Below are 27,934 nucleotides of genomic sequence, written 5' to 3' on the forward strand. Positions count from 1 at the left end.
AACAATTGATACTAGAGCGGACAATCATCACAGCGATATTTGATTCTGCTCTTCGCGCTCCCTGAAGTACAAATTGAAGTAAATATAATAAAAATTTAAATTATAAATCATAATTAGAAAATAGAAAAGGGAAAGTAGGGTAGTGCAAGTCAGGTCCGGATATTTGGAAGGTTCGGCCCAGATCTGGGTCAAGCTTATACCAATTCGGATATTAACCATCAAAAACCTATATTCAATGCTTCTTGGGCATTTCTGGTTGTTATAAGAGTAATTATTATTTTAAATACTAGCTTCCATGAGGAAATTGAAATTGGTTTTAGGAGAATATAAATAATCTTCAGAGATCAGAACTCACTGCTAAAATTAGAGGATAAATGAAGTCACACATCTACACATATTCAAAACAATATTTATTTTGGAGAACAAAATAAAAATGTTGACATTCAATAATTTATTCCTTACTTCTAAGCCTCTTCACAAGTACAACTATTGAAATTTTTGAGTGAAATATTGTTGTAGTGGAACAAACGTAAGTGTTAAATTGATAATTTTCAAAATGTAGAGATGAACACAAAAATTTTGACCCTACTTCAAGATGACAAAACAACTAGTTCCCAAAGCTTAGGTGAATGTTTTGTATTATTTATGTCTGAAAGGCATAATTTTCAATTTTCAAATTTCATAATTTCCAATTTCACCTGATAGCAGTTCTAAAGGCCAAGATTAAAGATTGCTGCAAAGTATGACAATTAAAATAATGAAAATAAACATTTCAAGGAATATAGTGTAAATATGAAATAGATGCAACAATCTAATACCAAAGAAATGAGAAATTTGAAATAAATGCTCATAATATCCTGACAGCAGCTGAAACAGAGTTAACATCTCACATTGATGATACTGCAGCACAACTCGAGTTTTTTTAAAAAAAGAATATTCTGTTCTTGGATGCCAAATATAAATAGGTTTTCTTAAATACATTCATTGGCTGAGATGATCATTACTGATTGGCCACACCTCTAGTACATAGGTGGTTATACTAAAAGGGAAAGAAATTAAAATCTTGAAGTTTTAAAACCCTGTGATACATAAAATGGAGTGAATCAAAAACACCAATTATAAATAGCCAATTAGGAAGTCTTGAGTATTTGATTTTCACCACTCAGACTGCATTTTAAACGTTAAAATTGCAATGCAAGATGTCAGTAAATTTAAAATATCTTGGGCCTAGAAATCCATTCCTGTCATGTGTAATAAAATGGATACAATATGATAAAGTAATAAAATGTGGTTGACTGAATTTTGGAAGCAGGGTACAAATGCACATCCAGATATTTTAACATTAAAAAATTCTGTTTAGTTTTTTTTTTCTCTGCAAGTTGGTGCTTTTGCAATGCACAGCTGGATTTAGTTAAATCAGATTTGATAAGCAAATAACTTGATTTAAAAGACTTACTAATTCACTTACTCATTTACTTATGCATTTCACATCTGACTTCAGAAACAGAGCAGGCTTAAGTGCCAAAGGTTAGTAGCCAATTCAGTATATTGCATACATTTCAGACAACACTGGAAACTATATTTTTGTAAGCAGTAATTGCTAACAATTAAGTGCAAGGAAGTAAGCATGAATGTATAAAATTGCCTGACCTAAAGGTGGGTATTTCAATATTCTCTGAAGATTAAAAGTTTACTTAATGAATTTTAAACTTGCCCATTGCTGGTGATATTCAAGTCTTTTGAAAGCATCACAGTTGAGCCAAATATTAACTTGTTCCCACCATCCATATTCATTATTTTCATCTTCATTTCAAAATGCAAATTTTGGAATGATTGTTCAATAGCATTAGCAGCCTTACCACTTTCCAAAAATAGACAAAAGGCAGCAATTTGTAACTGTAAACTGTAACATTAAAAGCGTTAAGCTGAACAACTGCATTGCCATGCCAACATTCATTGATTTGACATATTAGTTAAACATTAAGTAATATTGGTCCACAAAAGAACCTAGTGCAAGGCTCTAACAGAAGACAGCAACTCTGTGCATACAGCCAAGCTGCTGGCTTGAATTACTGTCAGTAACTAACAGCAGTGCAACCTTTTGAAGCCCCAGTTAAAGCACAGTTAACCCCTATTTATTGTTTTCATTTGCTCCTTTTAACTCTTAAATTTATGACTCATGGCCATTTTGTTAACCATTAATGACGATGAAGGCTCTGATCCAAATATTGGGAAATATTCACAATTCATAAACTATTCTTAAAGGCTGGGAAATTAAGTAGCAAAACAAAAACAACAAAAAAAGTTTCTAATAAATAACTAACAAAGTTATGAATTACAGCTTCTCAATTCCCAGAAACTACTCAAACATTCCTGAAGTGGACAAAACCATACTTAAATCACTGTTTAGGGTAAATGGTTCATATCAAATATACATATTTATTAAATCTTTACTGATCCTATCCCACAGATTGGCTGGCCTTATAGTAGGCAACACTCCAAAAATAAAACTTGATTTTACAGTGCAAAAAATATTTTCTTACTATTAAAGTCAGCAACTATTGAAAATAAAATATGTACATTTCATGTTGGAGAAGCTCTGTAGCCATATTGGGGTACTTACTTTCCAATGAAACATATTTAATCAATTCTATACTAGGTCTAGGATAAATCCTTGTAAATTTAGTTATGTAAGCTTGCACAAATGGCTAAAGTACATTAAGCAATTCTTTGGAATGGAGGGTTCTTTAACCCTACCAATTAACAAAGGCACCTTCTTCCAGGCTGCACAGCTTCCTCAGAAGAATGAACAACATTAGGAACCACACCACTCTTAACACCTTCCCATCCTTCTTGGATGGAGATGTTGCCTTTTTTGAGTAGCTCATATATCTGCTGGGTTAGAACAGTGAAAGACTCCTCCACATTGGTAGAATCTTTTGCAGATGTCTCAATGTATTTCATACCCTGCACCGCGGCAAGTTTCTCCGCTTCTTCCTTTGAAACTTTCCGTTGGGTTGCCAAGTCACATTTGTGTCCAACAAGAAGAAATATGATTTTGAATGGCTGAACATGCATCTTTGCTTCCTCCAACCAGTCACGGACATGTTCAAAAGACCTGCGATTTGTAACGTCGAATACAAGTAGACCACCAACTGAGTTACGGTAATAGGATCGAGTTATAGACCTAAGAAAGATGAAAAAAAGGGAGTAGAATTCAATCAGTTTTACCTTTCAGAACCATACCATGCTCAGGAATAATAAACTAGAAACGTTAATGCTAATGTTTTATTTCGTTCTTGGAAATATTATTTGTGAAGTTTCATTTTTGAAATCAAAACAAAACAAAAACTTAATACTAATTCATGTTGAAAGTTTGTGCAAAAATAATATAAATGTATCACATGGATAAAAGGTTCAGTTAGATCTGATCTGATGAAAGCATTTATCAAACAGCCACAAAATAAACTAGAAATACTGAATAGATGGCTTTCTATTGCTTCCGTAGCTGCCATATTCCATATTGGTTAGTAGGTTGATTGGTCATTGTAAACTGTCCTGCGACCAGATTAGTGTTAAATAGGTGGGATACTGGGTGATGCAGCTTCTTGGGTCAGAAGGGCCTGTTTTGTATTGTATCTCTAAATAAATTTTGTATTTATTAATGTTTCATAAACGTCTGTTGTGAACAGCACCTTAATATGTATTTTTTTGCTACCTAGAAAGGACTTATCAGTTCAAGCAACCTCAAAAAGAGTTACTGGAATCCTTTAATAGGTAATTCATTCTGATCATCCGTTTTAATTTCTTTTTCCTATGATAACAAAGAACTAAGTCAGCAGTTTAGCATTTTAGGCACTGAGCAGAGAAATACAACCTTTTTTTGAAAATTTAGTCAATAACTTTTAAAAGATACAAGAATTCTAATGCAATGTTAAGAAAGTCCTCAAAGTTAGGAATCAAAATATTGAGCTTGGTGCGACTAGTGTCCTGAGCTGCCTATATTTCAATGCAAGAAATATTGCAGGAAAGGCAGATGATGGGTGCTGAAGATGAGGTAGCTGGTTTACAAACCGAGGCACTGTGTAGTGAGGAGAGGATGCTGATAGGGCAAAACTGTAGTCAAAAGGATGAGTTGCAATGTAAAAGACAGACAAAAATTGAAAAGGCGGAATACTCAACTGAAGGTGCTGTATTTGAATGCATGCAGCATATGGAATAAGGTAGATGAACTTGCAGCACAGTTGCAGATTGGCAGGTATGATGTTATAGGCATCACTGAATCATGGTTGAAAGATTATGACTGGGAGATTAATGACCAAGGATACACATTGTATCCAAAGGAATGGCAGGAAGGTAGAGGGGACAACATTGCTTTGTTGGTAAAAAAAAAAGAAATCAAATCATTAGAAAGAAGTGACATAGGGTTGGAAGGTATTGACTCATTGTGGATAGAGCTAAGGAACTACAAGGGTAAACAGACCTCTAAACAGTAGCAAGGATGCAGCCTACAAATTACAATGGGAGGTAGAAAATGCATGCCAAATGAGCCATGTTACAATAGTCATGAGGACTTCGATATGCAGGTAGATTGGGAAAATCAGATTGGTGCTGGATTCCAGGAAAAGAGAATTTTATTTTTTTTATATATATAAAAAGAGTGCCTATGTGATGACTTTTTACAGCAGCTCGTAGTTGAGCCCACTAAGGATCAGCTATTCTGGTTTGGGTGTTGTGCAATGAACTAGAATTGATTAGCACTTAAGGTAAAAAGAACCCTTAGGGCAAATGATCATAATATGATTGAATTCACCCTGAAATTTGAGAAGGGGAAGCCAAAGTCAGATTTCTCAATATTACAGTGGGGTAAAGGGAATTACAGAGGCACAAGAGAGGGTTTGGCCAGAATTAATTGGAAAAGAACACTGGCAGGAATGATGGCAGAGCAGCAATGGCTGAAATTTCTGGAAGCAATTTGGAAGGCATAGGATATATACTTCCTAAAGAGGAAGAAATATTCTAAAGGAAAGATGACATAACCATGACTAACAAGAGAAATCAAAGCCAACATAAAAGTCAAAGAATTGGCATTTAATAGATCAAAAATTAGTGGGAAGTTAGAGGATTTGGAAGCTTTTTAAAGAACTTACTGAAGGCAACTAAAAAAAAATCATTAAGAAGGTAAAGATGGAATACGAAAGTAAGCTCACCAATAATATTAAAGAGGATGCCAGAAATTTCTTCAGATTCATTAAGTGTGAAAGAGAAGTGAGAGTGGAAAGCGATGCTGGAGAAGTTGTAATGGGGAACCACAAAACAGTGGATGAACTGAATAAGTATTTTGCATCAGTCTTCGCTGTGGAAGACACTAATAAATTCCAGGAGTATGGGGTTTTGAAGTTACCATGACCCGAGAGAAGGTTCTTGGGAAACTGAAAGGTCTGAAGATAGACAGGTCACCTGGATCAGATAGTGTCCACCCCAGAGTTCTGAAAGACGTGGCTGAAGAGATCATGAAGGCATTAGTAAATATCTTTCAAGAATCACTACATTCAGGAATTGTTCCAGAATACTGTACTGGAAAATTGCAAATGCTGTTCTAAAAAGGGAGGGAAGCTGAAGAAAGGAAACTATAGGCCAGTTATTCCGACCTCAGTGGTTGGGAAGATGTTGGAGTTGATTATTAAGGACAAGGTCGTGGGGTACATGGAGGCACATGAGAAAGTATGTTGTAGTCAGCATGGTATCCTCAAGTGAAAATCTACCCTGACAAATCTGTCAGGAGATTGGAGCTGAGAGGAAAATTGGATTAACCATGCCAAAATGGTGCAACAGACTATGGGCCAAATGGCCTAATTCTGCTCCAATATCTCCTGGTCTAATATCATACTGCCCTGGCTTGTCTATCACTTAGTCAAACAGTATCTATGTCCGAGCCCAATCAATGGAGGACCTCGTACCTGTACGTTGCAGTGTTCTTTTGATTAGATGTAAATGAACAAAATCAGTGCAAACACCTAGTTTAGATAATAGACAACCTTCATAAAATCTTTCAACAAATCATTTTCATTGCAACATTCAAGATGATTGTTGACATCTTCAAATTCTTTGTAGTTCCTAACTTGAAGTAATGAAATAGTTTCAGCTTCACTCCCAGTTGTTTCTGGCAACTCCAAGCTTGAAACTGCACGAGCAAAACAGTTCTGAATTGTCTTACTTATATTTTTGCCAACAGTGACAAAACTTACTGTTTCTTAAAAAAAAAACAAACACATGAAACTAATGTAAGTTAAAAACTGTTCACTCTGAGCATGGTATTAGACAGGGATTAGGCAGGGTTTCTCAGTTGGGGTTCTGTGAGGGGCTGTTGCTGTTAAAGGTGCTGCACAAGATCGTGATTAAAAAAAATTGTTTTATTTGAATTTCACACAATGCGCAATGCTAGCAATCGTGGGCAGTGACCAAGCAGCCCTGTTAACAATCTCGTTAGAGGTCTCTCAGCCCAGTACGGCAGTGTGCAGTGGGACCGTGTTTATTCAGTTGAGTCCATTCTCAGGTTTAAATGTGAGATGGTGAAAGCCGTTGACAATTGGGGAGCGCTGTATTGCACGGATGGGAGGACGGTAGGCTGATGAGGAGTGTGAAATGCATTTTCTGAGCATTGAATGGATTTGCCCAACTTGGGCTGTGACATCAGACTCTCCCTCCCGTATTACCTCTGCCAACTTCCCCTTATGAGCCACTGACTTATGGGCGCAAACAAACTCTACCGGTGTAGTAGAAAATTGGAGGGAAATTTTCATTCTAAAGATAGTCCAGTGTGGTGAGCTTTGAAGAGTAGAATTCTAGGCCTAAGCCTACGGACAATTCTGTTAAGATTAATGATGAAGAATTACAGTCTTCTGAGTCATTTCACTGCACTAGTGCAAAAATGGACATAAAAAGTCCAATTTTTTTTATTACAAAACTATAAAAGTGTATTTACACAACAAATACACAAAGTACAAACATTAAGTACTTACAAGACAGTGAATAAATACAAGTTAAAATATGACTACTGTCTATAAAAGTCAATTCCCTGGGGGGAGGAGAAAGGGGGTGGGCCACTGCTCCCACAAATCCCCCACTGTACCCATAGTGACTGCATTCTCCCTCTCCAAGGGCAGTTGGGCATGAATGTATCCTCGGAAGATGGGCAGGCAGTTGGCTCTGGCAGAGCCATCAACTTTCCGCCTAGACCTGTGAATGGCCATCTTGGCTATGCCCAGGAGCAAGCCCACCAGTAGATCCTCCTGGCAACCGGCCCCCTCTGTGCAACCTCTCATGTTCCACGTAAGTGTGGTACACCAACTCCTCCCGGTCACAGAATGTATAGGTGGACAGGGCATCAGTGAACCTGCTTAAAAACCTGTTGCACGGTACTGTCCTATGCAACACCTTCCACCCCAGGTCCACAATGTACAGGGAAAGGACCCCTGCATAAAGAGATCTCACACACACACACGATCGCCCTCTGTGATTGGAAGACTAAGGACTGCAGCAAAGATCCGATGCCGCCTGTTGCCCCAGAAGTCAACCACCTGGAGACAAAAGCAGTGGGCGGGAATAATCAGCCAGTACCATATCTTTACAACGAAGGCTACTTATCAATGGGTTTTACGTGGACTGGTGACCCAAGTTGGCTAGTCTGTGGTAAACAACTTACAACTTAGCAATGGCTCCAGTAAAATTGAAAAGACATTTAACTACAAATGACAGCAAAAGTGCTAAATATTTTAAACGAACTATGGCAATCTCAAGACAAACAGATAAAAGCTTTTGAAAATAAAGTCAGTCAGTAAAAAGATTCAGGAAACAAGTTATTTAGTAGCTTTAAGACTAGTTCACTCAACAATGTATCAAAAACAGAAAACCTGGACAAAGAGCACATCAATCTCCTGCTACATACAGAAATTCGGTGGCTTCGAGTTCTCAACAGGTTTTTGAGCTGAAAGCTTAATTGCAGGAGTACTTTCAAGAAAACAGTAGGTCAGATTTTGCTAAGTGCTTTGAAGATAAAGAATGGCTGCAGAAACTAGCTTACTTACAGAAACAGACATTTTTCATCATATGAACCTGCTGAATAAGTCTCTGCAAGGCCCTGGAGAAAATGTTTTGATTTTAACTTTGACTTGGATTTAGAAGGAAACTCAATCTTTGTAAAAGTCATGCTGCAAAAGGAGATCATGAAATGTTTCCATTGCTGCTTGGGCTTGAGAGTGAGGTAGGATATCAGAAAGTCTCAAGTCTTATTGAAAGCCAGCTGGAAGAACTGCAGAACAAAATTGAACAGCGTCCTTCCTCCCTTTCAACACAAGTGTATGACTTTGTGAGGGGCCCTTTCTCTGAATCTTCTGCTCAGCCTGAGAACTTGACTTTGAAAGAAGAGGAAGAACTTAGTGAGCTGCACTCTGATCATGCACTCAAGATGAGGTTCAATGACCTACTCTTGGACAAGTTCTGGATTTCTGTGAAAGAAGAGTATCCTGCCATTCAAAGAAAAGTAATGAAAATTTTGCTATAGTTTTCAACTTCTTATACATGTGAGCAAGCTTTTTTCTTGTTTAACAAGCATCAAGAGCAAGGACAGAAATAGTCTTGTTTTAGCTGAAGGTGAAATCCATGTGTGCTTATCCCAAGTTCGACCCAGAATTGAGAAATTCATTATGTTTGCCTTATGAGTTTTTTAAATTTCTGAAAGAGAAAGAAAAGGAAGGTAAGCCAAGCTTAACTATCTTTTTTTTTCCCTCCCAAGAAAGGTTGGCTAAAAATTCATTCCCTAATCAAAAGAGCACTGCCAAATACTTTTGGATTATTACATCTCCAACTTACTGATCACACTAACATACCATGAGCTCTAATTTAATAATTTTTATGCATGGGTTCCCTGAGAACTGAAAATTATTTCAAGGGTTCCTCCAGGGCAAAAAGGTTGAGAAAGACTGATCTAATGGCTATACAAGTGCACACGTCTGACACTAGTTAGAAACTGTTCAGCAACAGTCTCCAGCCCCCATTAAGTGGCACAGTATCCCAAATAACAAAGGGAATCTAGCTATTTTCTCGATTAGTTTTGTTTTTTAAGAGTTGGTCCCAAATTAGCAGCTGCCCTGATTAACCAAAGGCCCAATTAACTGAGATCACCATACTTAGAATGAGATAAAACTAAAATAATTGTAAGTAAATTTACAATATTCCTTTCAGAATAACGTGTTCTGCTCATTTCATACAGGAACTGAAAATTTTCACTTCCTAATTCTGATAACAAAAACTGAATTTAAAATTAAACTTTTCACTTATGTGGTCTGTTATATTAAAATAAGATCAAGGTTCACATATTAGATTTTAAAAAAAATTCTTGCATATGAAAGTACCATCAACTGCAGTCTAAATCTATAATCTCACATTGACCCTCCAAGTGCCAAAACTTGGGGGTCCTTGCATTACTGGATACAGTTCACAAGTCTTGAAAAGAAGTCTACTTCACGCTTCTTATTACTTAATTTATTAATGGCTAAAACAACTGGCTAGTGATAGTATAAAGATGTTACTTCCAGATGAAGATAACCATGAGATGTACTCTGATTTTACTTTGTAAACAAATCACACAAACTCACAATCTCCCAAGCAAATTTTTTGTTATACTTAAAACTAAATTATATATTACCCTTTACAGATGTTAAGGCTAAGTGTTTAGTCATTAATAACTTAAACAAATTATAATGTTGTTTCTAGCTTTAAAATATGTACAAAAATAAAAGCCGATTTTACAAGTATGATCTGGGATAGAATATATGGAACTCCAAAATAATGCAAGTAGGTGTCCTATTATCAACAACAGGAAATTGACATTTCAGTTTGGAGCACAGTCGGCCCTCCGTATCTGCGGGTGATTGGTTACGGGACCCCCCACGGATACCAAAATTCCCGGATGCCTTATATAAAATGGCGTAGTATTTGCATATAACCTACGCACATCCTCCTGTATACTTTAAATCATCTCTAGATTACTTATAATACCTAATACAATGCAAATGCTATGTAAATAGTTGTTATACTGTATTGGTTAGGGCAGGGGTCAGCAACCTTTACCACTGAAAGAGCCACTTGGACCCGTTTCCCACAGAAAAGAAAACACTGGGAGCCGCAAAACCCGTTTGACATTTAAAATGAAATAACACTGCATACAATGTTTTTTTTTTTGCCTTTATGCTATGTATAAACAAACTGTAATGTGTTGCATTTATGAAATTGATGAACTCCTGCAGAGAAAACGAAATTACATTTCTGCATGCAACAAAAACATTTTGAACTCCGAAAAAAAGACGTTTGGTTGAAGGTTACTTTTAAGTAAAATACTCAATGTCTATTTGAGTTCTTCTTTTATTTATGAAAAACGCTGAACTTAAATTTTCCGCCAGCAGCAAACCAAAAATAACGTCAGCCAGCTGTCAACCTGAAAAATCAAAGGACTATTTCACTGAACAATGAAAAAATATGAATATTCCTAAAATAATAGGCAATTAAAATATGTATCATACTTGGTTAATGGGATTTCTGCTCCTGGACCTCAGCGCACAGCATCTGCACATCAGGGCTGTATGACGTCACCTTCATCTTTACACAGGATCGCAAGCTGTCATCTGTGAGGCGTGCACGATGTTTGTTTTTAATAAAGTTCATGTTGGAGAACACCTGCTCACATACATATGTGGATCCAAAGATCGACAGTACTCCAAGCGCATACTTTTTAATGTTTACATAAATGTCGGGGATAACATTCCATGTTTCGAACACAAGTTTGTCTGGTTTAGGGAGGTTTTCAATACCACTCCATTTGTGATTCTGAGCAAGAACGGCCTTCTGACGGGCAACATCTTCAAGGTCTGCTGTCAAGCGTCTAAACTTGGACACCCATATGTCTTTGTCGGCTATTTCGGCCAGTTCCATCTCAAGATCAGGTTTACTCACACCTGCCAATGCAGTCGTATTCAGTAGAGATGAATCGATGCATCGATGCTTGGGGGAGTGACCGGGAAGGATAATGTGTTTTTTTCCTCTCTGAACTCACAGAAGCGTTTCCCAAACGATGTTTGCATTGCAATGATTGCAGAATGTAAATACTCCGAACTTATCATGTCGTGACCTTGTTTGAACTCTCTCAAATTGGGGAAGTGAGACAAAGTGCCTTTCTGTCAATCTCTGGCAAGCACTGTCAACTTGCGCTCGAATGCCAAAACTCCTCCAACATGTGTAGGGCTGTACGTCCTTTCCCCTGAAGAGCTGTGTTCAGCGTGTTCAGATGTGCTGTCATGTCTACCATGAAGTGTAGCTTTTCCAGCCCTTTGCTGCCCAGGAAAGTTTTCACTTCTTCCAGACACGCAACAAAGCGTTTCAGCACCTCCCCTCTGGACAGCCACCGGACTTTGTTGTGCAGCAGGAGATCAGAATATGCGCTTTCCAGCTCGTCCAGTAACAAACGGAATTGACGGTGATTTGCCATTATTTTATTGACAATCTGAATGACAACATCCATTACTTCTGTGCATTCCGGAGGAAATGTTTGAGCGCACAGTGCCTCTTGGTGCAAGATGCAGTGAAAAATCAGCAGCTTTCTGTCCAGCGACTTCTGCAGTAAAGCCACAATTCCCTTGTGCGTTCCCGTCATATTCGGTGCCCCATCAGTAGCTACTGACACCAGGTGGGGTCTTTATTCCTTTGGCTCTTAAACAATTCAAGAGAGCCTCACAGATGTCCTCCCCCCGTGTTTGGTCTTTTAGAGGTATCAACTCAATCAGTTCATCCTGTGGCCCGGCAGAGTTTACATACCGGCAGAACAACGCTATTTGTTCAATATCACCTTTGTCTTGAGACTCGTCACAGGCAATCGAGTAGGCCACAGCTGAATTGATGACTTTAATTTGCTGTCTTGAGATGTCTTCTGCCATTTTTATGGTTCTGTCTTTGACAGTCTTTGCAGAGAGGGGCATATCCCTGATTTTCTGCACAATTTCACTCTTGTTTTTAAAGTCCGTGAATAGATGTTCTGAAATCTTAATGAAAGATTCTTTTATATATTCACCATCTGTAAACTGCTTCCCGTGCCTGACTATTTCCTGAGCGGCAATATAACTAGCATATGTCGTTGGTTTTCCGGACTTCATCCATTGCTTGAAATGATTTTTGCTCAGATCAACCTTCCGCATCAGTTCCGAAACGGCGTTTTCTCTCTCATCTCCATCCGGATATTTTTGAGCAAAGGCTGCGTGTTTATTCTGGAAAAGTCTTGCGATTTTTGACTATTTGTTGTTTGGTAGTTTCTCATTGCACATTAAGCATACCGGTAAACCAGTCTCGTCAGCAGTGAAAGCAAATGAATCTGTCCACTTATCAGTAAACGTTCTGTTTTCTTCAGTCACTTTTCTTTTTTTAGAATTCTCCATAGTTGGCCTACCTTGGATCGAAAAATTAAAGAAATCGCGCACTGACGGGTGTCAGGTATTGGCAGTGGTGACGTATATTAATAGCGATAAAAACACGTTGTAGCGGTGTGCTCACGCAGTCAGTAAACTGCAGTCGAATAACTTTATTCGAACTAAACAGCCTTGCTTTTAAGCCTCCCTCAACCTGGCCCCCATGGGCGCGGATGCTGCAAAAGACCAATTATTTCCCAAAGCAACAGGGAGCCGCAGCACAGAGGTAAAAGAGCCACATGTGGCTCCGGAGCCGCGGGTTGCCGACCCCCGGGTTAGGGAATAATGACAAGGAAAAAAAGTCTGTACATGTTCAGTACAGACGCAACCATCGTAGTTCGCAGTGAAAATAGCGTTCAGTGTTTGTTTTGCAGCAAGCTGTAATACAGGCTGCGTGCACGCCATTGCTTTGAAATGCGTGAGATTTTTGCTACAATTGACAGTGCCGTAATGATTGCAGAAAAGTATGACCTTAAGTTTGAAAAGCACGTAGGTTTAGGGCAGGTTTGCAGGATGTTTTAAGTGCTTACTAAGAACTGTATGATAGGAAAATGCATGAACCTTCCAGTGTGCTCGCTGTCCTCCTGATTCTGGTAAGTGAAACTACAATGTACGTACATTATTTCTACTTTATATAGGCTGTGTATTTATCATATAATTCCTGCTTTTACAATGTTAGTGTTGTTTTAGGTTTTGTGTTATTTGGTACAATTTGGTAGGTTATTTTTTGGGTCTGGGAACACTCAAAATTTTTTCCCCATATATATTAATGGTAATTACTTCTTCGCTTTACGACATTTCCTGCTCTACTTTTGGATAGTGGGGGGAACCTGTACAATATTTTCAATCCACAGCTGGATGAATCTGCGGATGCAGAACCTGCAGATATGGAGGGCCAACTGTACTCGCTTCAAATATGCAGTTAACTTTTGCTTGAGTCAGAGAAAAATTGCACTATGTACTCCAAATTCAGCAACAAATTAAATTTTTTCCCTTACTTCATCAATGTGGCACTTCCAAATGCATGAACCATTATAAATCAATCTGGAGGAAGCATTAGCAAACAAGGAAATGCTGCTTGAATATCAACAAAGACTGAGACTAAGAATGCCTGATTACAGCTGATAGAATGGTTTAATTCTGCCAGAGTTCAAGTGTAAGTGAATGGTTATAGCATTAAACACATCCAGAAAGGATGGAGCAATTCAAAATTTTATGAAGCTTATAGGAACAAAGGCTTGAAGCTGAAATGAGAACAGGCCTACTCCACTGAGTAAATTACTGGAGAACTTGGCAATAGACCACTCCCCATCTAAAAAGGAAGAAGGGATTTTTGAAAGAATCTAGACAGCACAGGACTGTGCATAATATGGTTTGTTTATGATATTCATACTTCTGGTGGCAACAAATTGAAAATTTAAAAAGTAAGTGTCTATGTTTGAAAAGAGGTTTCCTTACAGGATTGGGTAAAAGATGTGGCAATAGAATTTTTGCTTTGCAGTGGCCAGAGCATTATTCTAAAGAATTCAATACTTCAGGAACAAGTGAAAGGAAATGACATTAAATGTTTAGTTAAAACCACAGCCACAAGGGGAAATGCAGAAATTAAAAAAATAAAACCACCAACTAATGAGAAACGAATTGTTCAGGAGCATGGTACAAAGACAATGTATCAAAACAAAGTGAAAAGGAACAATGTGAATGGTATAAACAGTTTTGGAATTGAGGGGCAGTGTAAAGATTCAAAAACTTAACATTTATTGGGACTTTTAATGAGTTTCTTGGTATTCCCCCTCTACTGTCCTCATTTGTTCAAGAAATTTTGCAGGTGTTTGAAATATCTGCATAGCAAACAGGGAGTTTCATTGCAGACACCCTGGTGAACAGGACTTGCAAAGCTGTAAAGTAAATCCTACTTGGTTAAATATGGGATGATTATAACTTATTAATAGAAAAAAAAGAAGACTGATTTCTGTTTGATGGGGACCTGTGTATGAGGGTGAGATGGCTGTGAATACTTTAGCCCACTCTCTGGGTTTGGGGACATTGGCAGATTCTTCCATGCCATTCGCAGTAACTGTCACCATGAGTAAGGTAAATGATCTTGCAATGTGGTTAGGGATTAGCAGGTATGGTATTGTGGGCATCACTGAGCCATGGCTGAAAGAAGATCATAGTTAAGAGCTTAACATCCAATTCATATCGGAAAAAACAGGCAGGTAGGTAGAGAGCGCGGGGTAGCTCCATTGATAAAAACAAAATAAAATCCTTGGAAAGAGGTGATACAAGATCAGGATTTGTAGGATCCTTGTGGGTAGAGTTAAAAAACAAGGGTAAAAAGATGAGAATTATAAATAGGCCTCCAAACAGTAGCCAGAATATGGGCCACAAATTACAATGGGGAGGTAGAAAATACAGGTCATAAAGGCAATGTTATGATAGTCAAGGGGGATTTCAATATGCAGGTAATCAGTTGGTACTGGATCCCAAGAGAGATCATTTGCAGAATGCCTACAAAATGGCTTTTTAAGAGCAGCTTGTGGTTGAGCCCACGAGAGGAAAGGTGGTACTGGATCTGGGTGTTGTGTAATGAACTAGATTTGATTAGGGAGCTTAAGGTACAAGAATTTGTAGAAAGCAGTAATCATGATAGAATTCATCCTGCAATTTGAGAGGGAGAAGCTAAAGTCAGATGCATGAGTATTACAGTGGATGAAGGGAATTACAGAGGAGAGAGGAGCTGGCTAAAGTTGTTTGGAAAGGTACATTAGCAGGGATGACAGCAGAACAGCAATAGCTGGAGTTTCTGGGTGCAATTTGGAAGGTGCAGGATAGATCCATTCCAAAGAAGGAGGATGATTCTAAAGGCAGGATGATGCAACCGTGGCTACAAGTAAGTCAAAGCCAACATAGAAGCCAAAGAGAGAGCATATAATAGAGCAAAGATTAGTGGGAAGTTAGAGGATTGGGAAACTTTTAAAAACCAACAGATGGCAACTAAAGAAGCCATAAGGAGGGAAAAGATGAAATATGACTGTAAGCTAGCCAATAATGTCAAAGAGATAACCAAAAGTTTTTTTTCAGATATATAGAGTAAAAGAGAGATGAGAGTAGACATTGGACTGCTGGAAAATGACACTGGAGAGGTAGTGGGGGACAACGAAATGGCAGATAAACTGAATATATACATTTTGCATCTACCTTCACTATGAAAGACACTAACAGAATGTTGGAATTTCGAGTGTGCAAGTGCAATTGCTATTTTCTGGGGGAAGGTGCTTGGGAAACTGTAAGGTCTGAAGGTAGTAACCTGGACCAGATGGACTATACTCCAGGATTCTTAAATGGGTAGCTAAAGAGATTATGGAGGCGTTAGTAATGATCGTTCAAGAATAACTAGATTCTGGCATGGTTCTGGAGGACTGAAAATTTGCCAATGTCACTCTACTCTTCAAGAAGGGAGGAAAATAGAAGAAAGGAATCATAGGCCAGTTAGCTTGACATTAGTGGTTGGGAAGATGTTAGAGTCGATTGTTAAGGATGAGGTCTCAGTGTACTCGGAGACACATGATAAAAAAAAGGTGAAAGTCAGGATGGTTTCCTTAAGGGAAAATCTTGCCTGGCAAATCTGTTGGAATCCATTTAGGAAATAACAAGCAGGATAGACAAAGGAGAGTCAATGAATGTTGCGTATTTGGATTTTCAGAAGACCTTTGACTAGGTGTCACACATGAGGCTGCTGAACAAGATAAGAGCTCATTGAATTACAGGAGAGTTACTAGCATAGATAGAAGTTTGGCTGATTGGCAGGAGGCAAAGAGTGGGAATAAAGTGAGCCTTTTCTGGTTGGCTGCCAGTGATTAATGGTGTTCCGTAGGGTCGGTGTTGGGACTGCTTCTTTTACTGTATTGGGAAGTGTATGGTTCTACACTTTGGTTAAAAAAAAAGTGTAGACTATTTTCTAAATAGGCAGAAAATTCAAAACTCTGTCATGCAAATAGACTTGGGAGTCCTCGTGTTAGACTTCCTAAGGGTCATCTTGTGGGTTGATTCAGTGGATGAAGGTGGCAAATGCAAAATTAGTTTTCGTGTTGAGAGGACTAGAATATGAAGAAAGGATGTGCTGAGACTGGAGAGGATTCAGAGGAGTTTCACAAGGATGGTTCTAGGAATGAAAGGGATATCGTACAAGGAGTGTTTAATGGCTCTGAGTGTTTACAGGAATTTAGAAGAATGAGGGGGATCTCACTGAAACTATTGAATGTTAAAAGGCATAAATGGATTGAATGTGGAGAGGATAGTTCCTGTAGTGGGATAGTCTAGGACCAGAGGGCATAGCTTCAAAACAGAGGGACATCCATTTACAACATAGGTGAAGAGGAAATTCTTTAGGCAGAGGGTGGTAAATCTGTGGGACGGTTGTATTTGAGTATATTTAAGGCAGAGGTTGATAGGTTATTGATTAGTCAGGATGTGAAATGTTATGAGAAGAAGGCAGGAGAATGGGATTGAAAAGGAAAACGGATCAGCCATGATGAAACGTCAGAGCAGAGTCACTGGGCTGAATAGCCTAACTCTGCCCCTAGCACTTACCGTCTTATTATTCACCGATGGATAATAGAAGATTTATCTTACTCAACAGAATTGCACTACTTGTTCTATACTATGTGGTTTCATATTTAGAATGCATATAATCTTGTACTGTAACTTTACCAGGTTTGCTGTTCATTTTAATTTCCATTTTGGTGTTGCTTCCATCATGCTCTTTTACACTCCATATTGAACCAACACTGCTTATTGAACCAGTGTTGGTCCAAAGATTTACATTATGCTGTCCTCATTTGCATTAGATGGCCTATACCCAAAGTTAAGGACACTTATTTAAGACAGATGAGGCAAACTTTTCTCTCTTGGTCTTAAGTTCCTAGAGCAGTATAGCACAATTACAGACACTTTGGAACAACCAATCCTCACCCACCACATTGTTACCTAGCTAGTCCCAATTTCTTGTGTTCTGCTCATGCTCCTCCAGGTCCCTCTTCTTCACATACCTATCCAAGAGCCTCTTAAATTATACTATTGTACCTACCCTAACCACTTGTTTTGACAGCTCATTCCACATATTGATCACCCCCTGCATGGAAATATTGCCCCTCATATCCATTTTAAATATTTCCCCTCACCCTAAACCTAGTTTTAGACTCCCTTACCTTCTTATAATTTTAAAGACTTGTAAGATTGCACTCCCTAATGTCCCAATATTCATTGTATAAATCCTAGTCTGGTTTGACTTTCCAAAATGTTTCGCTTCACACACGCAGTGTTATGAATCTTAGGAACTCTCTTCTTTAAAAGGTTGTGGAAGCAGCGAATTTGAGATTTATTTATTTATTTATTTTTAAAAACAGAGGTAGATAGTTTCTTGGTGTGCCAAAGGGTTAAAAATTACTGTAAGTAGACAGGAATCATAAAGTTATAGTTACAGTAAGGGTCATCCCTAATCTTATTAAATTGTGGAGTAGGTTTGACAAACTGAGTGGCTTACTATTGCTCCTAAATAGTTTGTGCATTCATAGTTCTGGAAGGTATCCACTTTAAAATACTGGTAGTGCAACATAACACATGAAAGATGTCCTCAGTGTGAAAGAGGAACCTGAGGTTTTGTGTACTGGTTACCAATGTTTACATTGTAGTGAAAGCAAAATTGTTACAGACATGGAACTAACACTTGGTTTAAAAAAAAGCTTCTTCCCAGGATTCATCTGCAAGCCATATCACCAGAATTTGATCAGTATTGCTACTGAAGTTCATAGAGTGATGAACATTGCCACATTTTTCCCCAATGATGTTAAACAAGGATTAAATAACTAAAGGTGGTTTCAAGAAAAGGGCTCCCTCCAGAGGCAACTTAGGACAAATTAGGAATAAACAAACCATTTTCAGGTTGATAGGTGGGATACACCAAAGATCAGTACATGAGCCTTGACTATTTACAATTAATGTTAATAATCTAGTTACAAAAGACAGAGAGCAAAGCAAGTTTACCGACATACTGTGCAAAGCTTGGTAGACTGTGCTGTGAAGAGAATGCAAAGGGTTATAGACCAGTCAGCTGAGTGGACAAGTGCCAAAAAATATATTGTGGGGAAATGCAAAGATAAGCTTTTTTTTAAAAAAAGCACAGGAGAGCAAAGCAGTACTGTATTTTTTTTAAAGATAGGGTAATGCTGGTGTCCAGTCTGGTATATATGTGTTTGTACATGAAATGCAAGTAGTTAACATGCGGGTGCAACCAGTTGGGCAGGCAAATTGTGCTACGACACACCTTAAACATCTGAATGTTTTGGGTCTCTGAACCTTGGGAACAATAATGTAACTCTGAGGCAAAGCATCTTCATGTTTTGGCTGTTTAGGTAATGGAAATTCACCCTTAAGTAATCACTGCCAAGAATTTGAGATGTAGAATAAAATTAGCTTTTATAGAATTTATGCCAAAAATAGCAAAAAACCCCACAAAATTTATTTACACACACACACACAAAATTCTGCTGGCACACTTAGAGTCTCTGGTAAATAAAATCAAAAATCTCAGAGCAAGATTTTGTACCAGAGGGACATCAAGGACTGCTGGTTTTTTTTGTTTTACAGAGACTTGGATATCCCCAGTCTTTCCAGACAAAGCAATACTTCTATCTGGCTTTACAATTCACAGTCAAGATAGTACTTTCAGAGGCAGAGTATACTTTATGATTAGCGTTTCTGTCCCAGTCTGGACCCCACCTGGAACATCTCACGATCAAGTGTCATCCATTTTGTCTGTGTGGGAGTTTTGGTAACATGTACACCCCACCTCAGGTTCTAGATGAACTGAACAATGTAATCAACAGGTATGAAACGGTGCACCCTGATTGATGCCTTCCCCATCACTCTGGGGGATTTTAAAGAAACCAGCTTGAAAAAGTCTCTAAATAATTATCATCAACATATTACTTGTGGAACCAGAGGAGCCAACAGACTGGACTATCGTTATACAACCATCAAGAGAACTTATCGGGCCACCTCACATGCACACTTTGGAAAGTCTGATCTCATGGCTGTACTTTTACTTCCTGAGTATAGGCAGACCACAGCACTAGTAGCAAGGACCAAGAAGATACAGACAAGGAAGGCACAGGAGCCACTTATAGGACTGCTTTGAGTCAGTGGACTGGACTGTATTCAGGGATTCATCTTGCAGTCTGAATGAGTATACCACAGTTATCACTGACTTCATTAAAAACAGTGTGGATTAGTGTGTGCCTACGAGAATACACCATACATACCGAAATCAAAAGATATAGAGGAACCAGGAGATTCATAGTCTGCTGAGGGCTAGATATGTGGCATTTAAGTCTGGTAATCCAAGACTATACAAGAAGGCCAGGTACAACATATGGAGGGCTCGATCAAGAGCAAAAGAACAATTCTGAGTGAAGTTAGAGGTAGAATCGGATGCACGTCAACTCTGGCAGGGTTTGCAGGCCAAAGCAAAGCCTAACATTATGAACGGCAGTGATGCTTCGCTCCCAGACGAGCTTAACGTCTTTTATGCATACTTTGAAAGGGAGAATGAAACTCCAGCTTTGAGGATCCCTGCAGCACCTGGTGACCCTGTGATCTCTGTCTCATAGACCGATGTCAGAGGGTGAATCATCGTAAGCCAAAAGGCCCCATAACCAACTGTCGGGATGTATTCAAAGACATTTTCAATCTCTCATTGCTAGTCAGAAGTTCCCACCTACTTCAAAAGGGCAACAATCATACCAGTGCCCAAGAAGAGCAGGGTGAGATGCCTTAACAACTATTGTTGAGAAGCACTCTCATCCACGAAGATGAAGTGCTTTGAGAGGTTGGTTATCACTGGAATCAACTCCTGTCTCAACACTGACCTGGACGCACTGCAATTTGCCTATTGCCATACTATGTCTACAGCGGATGCTTCACACGGCCTTGGATCATCTGGACAATAGTAATACTTATGTCAGGCTGCCGTTTATTGACTACGTTTAACATCATCACTCCTACAGATCTGATAAATAACAAGCAGGATAGATAAAGGGAAAATGGTTGGCGTTGTGTATTTGGATTTTCAGAAGGCCTTTGACAGGGTGCCACACATGAGGCTGCTAACAGCAAAGATTCTAGCCTGAATAAAGCAGTGGCTGACTGGCAGGAGGCAAAGATTGGGACTAAAGGGAGCACTTTCTAGTTGACTGCCAGTGACTGCTGATTGGGACCGATACTTCTTATGTTATATGTTAATGATTTGGATGGTGGAATTGATGGCTTTGTTGCAAAGTTTGCAGACGATACAAAGACAAATGGAGGAACAGGTAGTTTTGAAGAAATAGAGATGCTACAGAAGGACTTAGGCAGATTAGGAGAATGGATGAAGAAGTGACAGAGGGAATACAGTGTTGGGAAGTGTATGGTCATGCATTTTGGTAGAGGAATTGCAAGTGTTGACTATTTTCCAAATGGAGAAACAATACAAAAAATTGGGGCCCAAAGGAACTTAGGACTGCAAGGATGTAATGTTTAAACTTTATAAAGCACTGATGAGGCCTTACTTAAAAGTATTGTGAACAGTTTTGGGCTCCTAATCTTAGAATGTGCTGAAACTGGTGGGGGTTCAAAAGAGGTTCACAAAAATGATTCCAGGAATAAACAGCTTGTCATATAAAGAGTGTTTGATGGCTCTGACCCTGTATTCACCAGAATTCAAAAGAATGAGGAGTGACCTCATTGAAACCTATCAAATGGTGAAAGGCCTTAATAGAGTTGATGTGGAAAAGATATTGCCTATGGTGGGAGAGTCTTAGAGGACACAGCCTCAAAATAGAGGGGTGTCCTTTTAGAACAAAGATGAGAAGGAATTTCTTTAGCCGGAGAGTGGTGAATCTGTGGAATTCTTTGCCAGAGGCATCTGTGGAGGCCAAGCCTGTATTTAAAATGGAGGTTGATAGATCCTTGATTGGTCAAGGCATGAAGATTGGGGCCAAGAGGAAAATTGGATCAGCCATGATGAAATGGCGGAACAAACTTCATGTGTCAAATGGCCTAATTCTGCCCCTATGTCTTATGGTCTTACAGTATATTAAATAGTTAAATTATAAATAGTGCAAAAACATCAACAATAAAAAAAGTGAGGTAGTGTTCATTGGTTCAATGTCCATTTAGAAATCGGATGGCATATGGGAAGAAGCTGTTCTGAATCACTGAGTGTGTGCCTTTAGGCTTCTGCATTTCCTTCCTGACGGTAACAATGAGAAGAGGGTATGTTCTGGGTGATGGGTGATATAGACAGATTGACCTGAGTTAGCAAGGTGGTGGTGGTGTATATTTATTTTATTTCACTTTGAGATACAGCGTAGAACAGGCCCTTCCGGCCCAATGAGCCACACCACTCAGAACCCCATCTATTTAACGTTAGCCTGATCACAGGATAATTTACAATGAACTGTAAATTTGTGTACTGGTTACTTCCACCAAGGTTTACATGGTAGTGAAAGGTAAATTGTTGTGGACATGAAATAATAATGGGAGGAAACTGGAGCACCCGGAGGAAACCCACATACTCAAGGGGAGAACATACAAACTCCTTACAAAAGGCACTGGAATTGAACTTTGAACTCCAAAATGCCTCAAGCTGCAAGAGCATTGTGATAACCACTAACATAATTTAGGGAAGGCCAATTATTTGGGGTTGACATGAAGAGAAATCTCTTCACTTCAGAAGTTTGTAAATAGAGAATATTTAAGGCTGTGATCATCAATTTTTAATATAGAGGTGATTATGGGATTCAAGGACTGGAAGACAAAGTGGGCAAGGTAGAATATCAGCCATAATTTTATCACACAGCAGAGGAGACTCAAGAAAGCATTTGACTCCACTTGCTATTTCTTATGTCACGTTAATTAGCTAGAAATGAACCTACAAGATGCAAAGGCAAATAGACAAAGGAGAGTCAGTGGATGTTGTGTTCTTGGATTTTCAAATGGCCTTTGATAAGGTGCCGCACATGAAGCTAACAAAGAAAGAGCCCATGACATTGCAGGAAAGATACTAGCATGGATAGAAGATTGGCTGACAGGCAGGAGACAAAAACTGGGATTAAAGGGGACCTTTTCTGGTTGGCTGCCAGTGACAAGTGGTGATATGCAGGGGTCAGTGTTGAGACTGCTTTTTTTTTACATTATATGTCAATGATTTGGACAATGGCAATGATGGCTTTGTGGCCAAGTTTGCAGACAATACAAAGATAGGAAGAGCAGGTAGTGTGCAGAAGAACTTAGACTGGAAGAATGGACAAAGAAATGGCAGATGGAATGTGGGGAAGTGTATGGCCATGCACTTTGATAGAAGGAATAAAGGTATAGAATATTATCTAAATAGGGAAAAAACCTCAAAAGTCAGAGGTTCAAAGGGATCTGGGAGTACTTCTACAGGATTCCCTACAGGTTAACTTGCAGGCAAGGAGGGGTCTCGGCTCGAAACGTCGACAGCACTTCTCCCTATAGATGCTGCCTGACCTGCTGCATTCCACCAGCATTTTGTGTGTGTTGCTTGAATCTCCAGCATTTGCAGATTTCCTCATGTTTACATTTCCATGTGATCACTTCTGAAAAGTTTTATGGGTATATAAGCAACTTACTCAACCCCTCTTCCAACGTCAATCCTTTCATACCAGGAATTAAACTAGTGAGTCTTGTCTGCATGCCTCCAATGCACCTTTTTTTACATATGGACTCCAAAGCTATACTGTATGCAGTAACTCAGGTACAGTTTGTGCAGAATCCTGCAAAGTTGCATTAAAACATCTCTACTTTTGTATTCCATACTCCATTCAATGAAAGCCAAAATTTCACCTGCTTTCTGCATTACTTGCTGTACTTACATGTTCACCCTTTGTGTTTCATGATCTAGGGCCACAGATCCCTTTGCACAATATTGCATGGTGTCGTTCCATTTAAATGATATATATTTTTTAAATTTTGATTCTTCTTTCTGAGGTGGATAGCCTTAAATTTTCCTACATCATATCCTAGCTGCTAAATTCTTGCTCATTCCATTGATCCATTTATATCTATTCATAACTAACTATATCCCCTTTGCAAGCATTTTGTGTCCTTCTCAAAATTTGCAAAAGTCACATCTACTTTATATCATTAGCAAATTTAGCTACAGTACTGTTGGGTCTCATCATCCCAAGTCATTAACGTATGTATTGTAAATAGTTGAGGAAAGATACACTTTCAGCCAGTGCAATGTCTTCCTGTTGATATCCACTGACTTCAGGGGTACTCACTGTCAAATATCACTGTTACCTCAGGAATTCAGTTTCTGTGGTCTATGTTTGGACCAAGGACATGTTGAGGTCTGAACTCAAGTGATCCTGGTAAAGCCCAAAGTGGCACTATTAAACAGGTTATTGTTGAGTAAATGCCATTTGATAGCACTGTCAATAAGACCTTCCATCACTGTGTTGATGATTGACCTACAGACTGATTGGACTGCATTGCATTTATCCTGCTTTTTGTGAAAAGGATGTTTTCCCCTCACATTGTTGGGTAAATGTCAATACTATAACTGTACCGGGATGGCTTGGGTGCAGGCAAAGTTAGTTTTCAAGCTCAGATCTTCAATATTGAATAGTTTTGTGGCTTTTGCTGCATCAACTGCTTTCAGTCATTTATCTATTTTTGTGTGTATAAAAACTGAAATAAATACACCTATTCATGATCACTGATTGGCATTAATCAGCAGCAATAAGCCTTTGACCTCCAAAATTTGCTGTCAGGCAAATTTAAAAAAATTTCAAATGGCTACTACATCCCATGGAATCAGGTTAAAGGTTGATTATCAAAGCCCCAAGACATCACAGTCAGAAATCTTCAGAACATCTTTCCTGGCCCAACTTTCTTCTACTGCTTGATCAATAACTTCCCTTCTATTAGAGGTCACAGTTGCCAGTTTGTTAATGACTGTAGAAAGTTCAGCTCCATTTGCAATGAGGAAGCCGTATACCAAAATATGGTTAATAATCAGGCTTGGACTTTTAGGCAAGTAACAATTGCATCACAAATATACTTCACAATGCCTTTGTTGCTTTGCTACAGTACTTCTACTTCAACTTGAATAGAATTAGCATCACCAATTTTCTCAATATTGATATCTTAGGGTGGTAACAATTGATTAAAACTCAAACTAGGCCAATGGTATTTGGAGCAGATGAATGACTCAGTATTCAGTTGATATCCTGACTCATCAAAGCCTCTCATAGAAGGCACATCAGAAGTTCTCATCCGAGTATGCTCTCGTATGATCACTTACAACCAACTCATAATCATCCAGGTCATACCAGAACATTCCATTGTCAGCCAGTGTGTCAAATATATTACCTACAGAGTGCACTGCCAAATGAGATCAAGGTTTCTTTGGCAACATTATCTACATCACCTGGTGTAACAGTAGTAGATGAATAACCTTCATCACCTACCACTGACTCAATAAAGTCTATTTTTGGCCAAAACTGGGTCTCAAGTCCTGGAAATTCTTACTTAAAAAACCTTTTTGAATGATTTCACCAGCTGAATTGCAGCAAGGCCAAGTAGAAATAAGAAAACAAGAGGTATTTTTGGAAGAATTGGAGGTGGTGTAATCAAGTCTACTGCTGTGATGGACAAATGATTTGGACAGAAGTGCAAGAAACTATATCTGCTAAGTGAGGAGGACTGCAAAGGTACCAAGAAAGACCAAGGCAAGTTAGTATATTGGATGCCAGATTAAATTTTAAAGTGGACACGTGCAAATAAACAATTTTAGGTGACAAAACATGGACTAGGAATTGACCAATTGAGAATAACAAGACGTGATGTTAAAGATTTAAGATGCCAATTCTCTGTTTAAAATACTAAACCCAAATTCATATCAATAATTGTACTAAAATTACACACATCAAAATAATACCACTAAAGAGAAATTTAATTTCATTATCATTTTTAAAGCAGAGCGTTGATCATGTTAAGAATGATAAGACAATAAGATCACAAGACATAGGGCCAGAATTAGGCCATTCAGCCCACTGAGTCTGCTCCATCATGGCTGATTTATTATCCCTCTCAACCCCATTCTCTGCCTTCTTCCCATAACCTTCCACACCCTGTCTAATCAGGAACCTACCAACCTCCGCTTTAAATAAACCGCTTTAAATGACTTGGCCTCCACAGCCACCTGCAGCAATGAATTCCACAGATTTACCGCTCTCTGGGTAAAGAAATTCATAATTTTTGTTCTCAATGGTTGTTCTTCTATTCTGAGGCTGTGTCCCCTATGTCCACATCATAGAAAACATCCTTTTCGCATCTCTTTCAACATTCAATAGGTTTCAGTGAGATCGCCCTTATTCTTCTAAGCTTCAGCGAGTAATCCCAGAACTATCAAATACTCCCCATACATTAACTCTTTCATTCACAAGATAGTTATGATATTTTAGATAAGGGCCCAAAACTGCTGACAATACTCCAAGTGCAGTCTAATGCCTTATAAAGCATCAGCATTATATCCTTGCTTTTCTATTCTCCTGCTCTCTAAATGAATGTTAATATTACATTTGCCTTCCTTACCACCAACTGAACTTGCAAGTTAACTATTAGGGAATCCTGCATGAAGACTCCCAGTCACTTTTCACTTCTGATTTCTAAAATTTTCTTCCTGTTTAGAAAATAACTTACACCTTTACTTCTTCTACCAAAGCGTATTACCATATACTTCCCTATACTGTATTTTATCTGCCACTTTTTTTTATCCTGTACTATACACTGAAATGCTAACAAGCATATCTACTGCTTCTAATATCAAAACGCTCAAGAAAACCAAGAGTTAAAAGCAAGTTTGCAGTGCCACAGGTACATTTTGAATCTGGTACCAACACTTTACAGCCCAGCTTTGTAAAGGGGTGCAAGTTAGCTATGGTCGGTCAAAATTCACAGCACAGAATTAAGCAGGCAAATAGCCTATTTGTTACAACGTTCATTGCAGTTGTTCAAGTTGTTATAAATTAAATCTGTCTCAAATCTCCAGATTCCAATTCTATAGTCGTTTAGGGTTCAGTTTGCCTAAGGGGTTTAACAGTTTGTTGATAAGTCTGAGTCCCAACCTACAATTTCAAATAAATACCGCTAACCCTCGCGTTTACCCAATAGTCAGTCCAATTCAAATATGCCAAACATAAATTAGCCGAATAAACATGAAAGAGGGATTTAGTTAGTGGGATAATTTTAAATACTTTTCTTACTTGTGCTGCTCTCATCAATGGCAGTTATAAATTAACCCAGCTGGAAATAAAACCGCTTATGCAGACGTAATAAAATCAGCAGTACCACGGACAGACCAGAAACACAAGTATGCTGGTATAATAATAAAAATCACGAGAGAACAGAACAGATTTCTCAAATCGATTCCCAAAGAGACTGTATAGGTCGCTTTCCAAAGTTGCATTGTTTCGCTTGCCGTTTGAAGTGATGCAAATCAAGGACATCTCCCACGAGCAAAGTCCAGCAGCTATAGCGCGCTCGCCCGCCCGCCCCACTACCTTCTCCATCTACCTCAAAAAGCGGAAAAAACACCGAACTAAACCATACGCCGCGCACCTGAACCGCTCCTGGCCCGCCGTGTCCCACAGCTGTAATTTGATCCTCTTCCCCGGCTCGATTTCCACCAGCCTGGCGAAGAAGTCCACGCCGACCGTGGGGTCAGACGAGTCGTTGAATTTGCCTTCGGTGAACCTCCGGAGGAGGCAGGACTTGCCCACCGTCGAGTCTCCGATCACTATCAGACGGAACTGATAGATCCAAATAGCTTCCATGACATAACTTTTTCTTTTTCCTTACGCACAGTTTCGGTAAAATGCTGATTTGGTTAAACAAATAAAACCAAAAACAAGTCAAATATATTTCAAAGTAATGACGGCAACCTGGTAAATATATATTTAACCAATTGTTACTGCAGCAGAAATCCTGGTCCGGTCACCCGTCCAGCCTCCAATGCTGCAAACTCAGCTCTCTCGCTGGTGCCGGAAAACCAAGCCCGGGAAGAGGGAGGCGGCGTTCAACGGCCCGAGGGCGATGCTTGACATTGATTTCCTCCAATCACAGGTCGGGCAAAGTGGGAAGGTGGGTGTATGAACTAATAGCACACGGGAGGAGGCGGGCGCTCCAGGGGAGCCGCGTTTGATGTTGAGCTCGAACGTGCGCATGGACTTATTTGACGAAAGCTTTTTTCGGATTTTATGTAAAGAATTAACACACACGCGCGCAGAATGTGTAAATACCCAACCACATCGATAACCTGTTGGCGGATCCAGCTCGAGAAAATTTACGAT

The 27,934-nt window shown here is 39.0% G+C and overlaps 1 protein-coding gene across 1 annotated transcript; it reads right to left on the reverse strand.

The window, feature by feature from the left end:
* Positions 1-393: 393 nt before the first annotated feature.
* On the reverse strand, positions 394-27,934 carry LOC132391301 (ras-related protein Rab-39A-like). The gene is made up of 2 exons (XM_059964290.1): positions 27,204-27,934; positions 394-3,187 (listed from the first exon to the last, which is right to left on the reverse strand). Exons 1-2 carry the CDS (start codon positions 27,416-27,418, stop codon positions 2,761-2,763), a joined length of 642 nt encoding a protein of 213 aa, XP_059820273.1. The 5' UTR covers positions 27,419-27,934; the 3' UTR covers positions 394-2,760.

Source organism: Hypanus sabinus, chromosome 3, assembly GCF_030144855.1.
Source record: "Hypanus sabinus isolate sHypSab1 chromosome 3, sHypSab1.hap1, whole genome shotgun sequence".
Classification (NCBI taxonomy): domain Eukaryota; kingdom Metazoa; phylum Chordata; class Chondrichthyes; order Myliobatiformes; family Dasyatidae; genus Hypanus; species Hypanus sabinus.